This window comes from Trichosurus vulpecula, chromosome 1 (genome assembly GCF_011100635.1).
Source record: "Trichosurus vulpecula isolate mTriVul1 chromosome 1, mTriVul1.pri, whole genome shotgun sequence".
Lineage (NCBI taxonomy): Eukaryota > Metazoa > Chordata > Mammalia > Diprotodontia > Phalangeridae > Trichosurus > Trichosurus vulpecula.
In genome coordinates this window covers 65,607,839-65,614,063 of record NC_050573.1, presented here as the reverse complement: position 1 = coordinate 65,614,063, position 6,225 = coordinate 65,607,839, and the positions used below count along the sequence as shown (strand labels likewise).

The 6,225-nt window shown below is 44.7% G+C and overlaps 1 protein-coding gene across 1 annotated transcript; it reads right to left on the bottom strand.

Annotated features, from left to right (window-relative positions):
- Positions 1 to 2,895: 2,895 nt before the first annotated feature.
- LOC118829578 (olfactory receptor 10T2-like) lies at positions 2,896 to 5,840 on the bottom strand. The gene is made up of 2 exons (XM_036736563.1): positions 5,760 to 5,840; positions 2,896 to 3,852 (listed from the first exon to the last, which is right to left on the bottom strand). The coding sequence occupies exon 2, from the start codon at positions 3,841 to 3,843 to the stop codon at positions 2,896 to 2,898; it is 948 nt and encodes a 315-aa protein (XP_036592458.1). The 5' UTR covers positions 3,844 to 3,852; positions 5,760 to 5,840.
- Positions 5,841 to 6,225: the final 385 nt, after the last annotated feature.

Sequence of the window (6,225 nt, the reverse complement as noted above, 5' to 3'; positions counted from 1 at the left end):
CAACAAAGTTTCAGCATCCGGGTTTACAAGCTGGAGGGCTCCTTAGCTACAGCTGCCCAGAGTCTCCTTATCAACACCATCTCCAGAACCCCACACAAATGGCTCTGTCCTCCCTTCTTATAGGGTTTCAGACATCATCAAACAGAGCTCAGGCTCTGGTGATTGGTTCTTGAGTTGGCCCCTCCCCTTAGGACCCTGGGAGGTTCACATCCACATGGATTACATTAACACCTAATGGGGTTTGGGCCTGGGGCTTAGCACCTAGTAAAGCTCACTGAGATAAATTGAGTCACTCAAAGAAAACAAAGGCCATTCTGGTTACAAGGAGTGAGACCAACTTTATTCTGTTAGACTGACATAGATTGATGCGCCATCAGCTCAGTACCTCCCTTCAGAGAACGGATTGGTCTGCTCCATTTTGGGTTACAATCTTCCCTACATGCCCCCCACATGCAACTCCTTGGTACATTCCCCCCTCCTCAACATAGGTCCCATGTTCAAAAATGGCAGAAAACTCCTGTGTGTAAGGTAATATTCAATTAGCCAATTAAGCTTGCGTGGTAGCCATTTGACCCAGTTTTCTCTTCAACCCTGACTGTTACCTGGCCAGTTTAGACCAGTTTTCCTAACATCCTGAATCTGTGGTTTCTGCAAAACTGCAAACTTTATTCCCATTGGCTGGGGACCCTCATCCTGGTTAATTTTTACTCCTTCTTTGTTTCAGCTGGCAATTAATTATTCCGTGGAACTCAATTGACTCTTTCCTGGAAACCTAATTTTCCCTGTTACCCATCTCTCATACCCCATCAGGGGGGAAAATTTAGCACTCAAAATCTTATAAAAGTGAATGTTGAAAACTCAAAATTAATTATTTTTTTAAAAGTAAAGAAATAAAGGGAGACAATAAGACAATTGGACATGTAAATTCAGTTTATGGGTGAACTTGGCTTAATTACCCCCTTCTTCATGAAGCCTTTTCTGGTCCCTTTTGTGATCTACTAGGGAACCTCCTCTTCAAACTACCTTCTGTTCATTTGTACATAACCTGTGTGTACTCATATGTGTACATGTTATCTCTTCTATTAGAATGTAAGGTGCTTGTGGGCAGCTTTGTCTTTGTCTCCCCAGCCCTTAGCACAGTGCCACACACATAGCCAATGGTTAATAAAAATTAATTAAGGAATAAAAAAAAGAAAAGCAAAGAAAATAATCCCTACCCTCAGGAAGCTTCCATTCTAATGGAAGAAACAACATGTAAATAACTACAGATATACAAACTATATTTAGGAGATAATTGGAGGCAGGAAGGCTGTGGCAGCTTGGGGTGGGGGTGGGGAACAATCAAGAAAGAAAGACAGGATTTGAGCTGTCTTGGAGGAAATTACTTCTTAAGGAAGGTCAATGGTTCTATCGTGCCTCTTTTAGCTGAAACTACAGAGACTTTTCTGTGCTATAATATACCTGAGGAAATTAAAATTATGCTGTATCATTTAATAAGTGATTTTACTCTGTAATCAGCCCTATTACACACTTCTTCAAATCCCATTTCTCAGGTAAGCTCAAAAATGTGGTCCCTCCCAGTAAAGTGTGGTTGAATGGTGTCGTCATTTCCTTTCAACTAGCCCCTTGGGACCTCTGTTTTGCTCACCTGTAAAAAGAAACTAGCCCCTCCCCAAGTGACAGTTCTTCTGCTCTTATCCCTGTAAAAATTGGAGTGGTTTGATCTCCCCAGGGGATGGCTAATCCTGTGATCCTGATTTTCTAGCCAAGATTACTAGAGGCAGTTGAGGCTCATAAAGCAATTAACATGCTTTAATTTTGCAGAGGTGTGATCATCAACTCCTGAAGGCCAGTCCACCTTTTCCAGGTGAAGCCAGTTGCGACATTCCCCAACCACTCAGGATTCCTTTTTTTACAGCTCATTAAAGAGGGTTTCCCCCATCCCTTTGTGGTCACTGAGGGGGCCAGTCCGACCCATTTTATTTTATTTTTTTGGAGGGGGGAAGACAAGGCAATTGGGGTTAAGTGACTTGCCCAAGGTCACACAGCTAGTACATATCAAGTGTCTGAGACCAAATTTGAACTCAGGTCCTCCTGACTCCAGGGCCAGTGCTCTATTCATTGCTCCACCTAGCTGCCCCAGACCCATTTTATTAACAGCTACACACATCACTATTAATAAACTCTTATCTTGCTTGGAGAAATATGCTTCAGTTTCCCTATTATTTGCATTTTACTCACCACACACCCTAGTCATCCTTCACCCCCAAGGGAGTTCTGCAGATGAAAAGAAACATTTTCAATATACTTTTTTAAGTGCTAAAGCATTTTTAAAACTATTAATTGAATTCATCCAGTTTCTTGTTCTTCATCTATTCTGTGAGGAAAAAAATTTGAAGGGAATTCAAACTCTGTTGCATTCATTGGCATACTCATTGAATTAGAACTGGTAAAGAGATGCTTCCCTTCCTTCCAAAGGTCTTCTGAACTGCTTGGCATGAAGCACAGCTGGCCTGGATTCTAAGTAGTTCGTATGCCTAGCCAGTGGAAAGATGGCAAGAAAACAGAGGGGGCCATAGGGTATTGATGACTTCCTTGCTTCTTCAACAAAATCATTTTCTGGTCATAAAGCTAACTAATTTGGAAAATATGGATGCGGAAGTAGAATATGCTAGTGGATGATAGGTTGGGGTAGGCCTTCTAGAGTTATGGGGGGAAGGCTTAGAGCAGGCAGTTGAGATGCACAACCAAAGTGATCTCCAGTTTAGAGGACTGAGGTACGACTCTGGAGCCTTGGGACAATTTAAAGCTGTGAGCCCAACTGAATTTGGACAACTGAGTCCCTTTGGAAACTAGAGTACTGCTTTCCCACCTTTTCTAGCCTCATCTCAGCAATTAGATATTCTGGGTCCTCGGTCCGCGTCCCAAGGTCCTCTTCAGAGCTACCCTCACCTCCTTGTTGCGTAGGGTATACACCACAGGGTTGAGCAATGGGGTGACCACTGTGTAGAAAACAGCCACCATCCGGTCCTGATCTGGGTTGCTTCCCGATTTTGGTCTCAGATAGATGATAGAGGCACAGCCAAAGTGCACAATGACCACGGTGAGGTGGGACGCACAAGTAGAGAAGGCTTTGTGCCGCCCAGCAGCAGAGGGGATCCTCAAGATGGCAGCTCCAATGAACGCATATGAGAGCAGAATGAGGAGGAAGGAGACCAGCACCACGATCACACTGAGGAAGAAGATGGTCAGGGCCTTGGCTGCACTCTGAGTACAACTAAGCTTGAGAACAGGTGCAATGTCACAGAAGAAGTGTTCCACTCGATTACTGTGGCAGAAGGAGGAGGAGAATATGAGACAAGTCTCAACAACAGCCACCAGAAACCCTGAGCAGAAGACCAGAGCCCCCAGATGGAGGCAAACTGGGGGGCTCATGATCGCTGCGTAACGGAGGGGGTGGCAGATGGCCACATAGCGGTCATAGCCCATCAGGGTGAGGAGGAAACAATGACTGCAGCCCAGGCCGAGAAAAAAAAACATCTGGGCCCGGCAACTGGAAATGGAGATGAGCTGGTTCTCCATGAGCAGATGTACCAGCATGTTGGGGATGGTGACCAGCGTGTAGCAAGTCTCTGAGAGGGACAGGACCCCTAAGAAGCAGTACATGGGAGTGTGGAGGGTGTGATCCAGGTAGATGATGGTAATGATAGTGATGTTACCACTGAGCGTGATCAGGTACATGAGCAGGAAGAGACTGAAGAGAGTGGGCTTCAGGTCTGGGAGGTTGGAGAACCCCACAAGCACAAATTCCCTCACTATCCATGTCTCATTTCCCAGCTTCATCCCAGGAGCCTTAAAAGGAGATAGAACACAAAGGGAGATTTTAACACCAGTCATATCTAGAACAGAAATTTGCCCCAGTGGATCTTGGTTTCCCACCCTACTATTCATTTTGACCACCCCAATCTTATTCTTCTTTTGCTACATGTCCTGTTTACTTTAGGCTCATCATCACCCCTGAGTTGGGACCTCTTTGCCTCTGTGCCTTAGTGAATGCAGCTCATCAACCAAGGAAACTGTGATGACCCAAAGGATCCAGCCTTGCTTTTTTCACAAGATAGAAAGTCACCAAGGTGAGTATTATTATTCCATCAGAAATGATGAAAGGGACTGTTTCAGAGAAATGTGGAAACACCTGTATGAACTGATCCAGAGTGAAGTGAATAGAAGCAGAACAATAGCAACAGCGTTATAAAGAAAGACAACTTTGAAAGACTTGAGGGCTCTGGTCAATGCAATGATGAATTACAATTCCAGAGGACTGATGATCAAGCATGGCACCCACCTCTTGGCAGAGAGATGGTAAACTCAAGATGCAGAATAAGACATACATTTTTAGACATGGACAAAGTAGGAATTTGTTTTTGCTTGATTATGTTTTTTTTGGTACAAGGGATTTCTTTTTCTTTTTTTTTCTCCCAGAGATGGGGAAGGAGAGAGTAGGGAAGGGAAAAGGAAAGAAAGAAAAAAAGAAAGAAAGAATAAAAGAAAGAGAAAGAAAAGGGAGGGAGAGAAGGAAGGAGAGAGAGCGAGAATCACAGCCCATGTGGACAGAGCACACTGTAAAGATGGCCAAAGAAATGGGTGATCTGGGTGCACAGGCAGTAATTCTTCAGAGGGACTCTAGCTGGGCTGTTGGAAGAAGCTGACCTTGACTTCAAGAAGACCAAGGTGGAGACTAAGAAAGACCAAGGAATCCTAAGACTGGTGCAATGGAAAGAGGGCTGGATCTGGAGCCAGCGGTTTGGGGTTGGAATCAGAGGCTCTGGCCCTTATTCCCTGTATGATCATGGGCAAGGGACTTGCTTTGTCTGGGCCTCAGTTTCTTCATCTTTAAAATAAAGGAGTTGGATTAGGCTTATTAGAAAAAGGATCTTAAATCTAGAACCATAGGAGAACTTGAAGGTTATAATTACAGCCTCTTTCTTTTACAGACTGAGGAAAATGAGGTTCAGAGGAGGGAAGTAGCATGCCTAAGGTCACACAGGTAAGTGAGTGGCTGAAATAGAATTTGAACACAGGTCCTCGATGACTAAGTTTCTAGCTCTAAATTAGGGGTGTCACATGCACTGCCCATAATAATCCTGAGTGCAGCCGAACCAGATGAAAATGAAATAGGGAAACGTTTGATAAAATAAACTCAAACACAAGAGAACATTGATAATGCTGAGGTGGGGTTTTCTAAGTCAATATGCCACCTGAAGGGATCCTTTCATATGGCTCAGTGGCACCATTTCTATTTAATGTTGACACTGCCAGACTAAATCAGTGAGCTGTTCAGAGGTGATGAACTTCAGCCCCAATTTGAAAAAAACTTAGTCTGGGTTAGAAAATAACCCTCATGAGAATGAAGGGGAAGAGCTCAGGAGCACTTGAAACACTGCAAGGCATGTCCCTAGAAGGGATGGGAAGAAAGAGCTTCAAGGCAACTGATCAGATAGGATCTGCTCCTGGCTCGGAATGACAGCCATCAAAGATGTGACCTTGAGCTCTGGCTCAGGTGCCAAGTACAAGTATGGCCTTAGTGCACGCACCACTGGAGGGGAGGCAGAGCTGCCTAGACAGGCTGATCATTTTTCTGGCTGTCTTCCCAGAGGTAACACACTAGCAGAGATGACAAAGTGTTAATGCAGGGAATCCACTGTCCACTAAGAACATTGCGAGTATGCTTGCTTCTGCATGGGGCACCAAAGCCTTACCTCAGTCTGAGTTTGTCTTGTGTTTCTTGCACACCTGGCCTGTAATGGCTCGATGACAGCAGGATTCTGTAGCTAGTCTTAATCCATCAGCAATGGAAAAACATTCCTGTCCTTGGCTGAATGCAATTTCCACACGTCCAAAATCACCTGGGAAGGGGCTCCAACAGCTGTACCACCTCTGCAGCCTCTTGGGGTCACTCAACCTCTCATCACTACAAGAGCATGTCAAAGAAATTCCTCAGCTTGAGCAACAGAAAGCTTTGCCACCCTGGGATCCCCATCCTGCCTCCCCCTACTGACGTACCCACCTAGAAAGGTTTGGCATATTTCACACATACAATATTTCTCTTCCATGTCCCCTAAGCAGCCCAGGTGTGGGACATCAACATCTTTTGGAGCAACACAGCTGCCTAAGAATGAGTAAGATGGGAAGGAAGGTATGACTAGTTCCACACCCCCAGCTTAA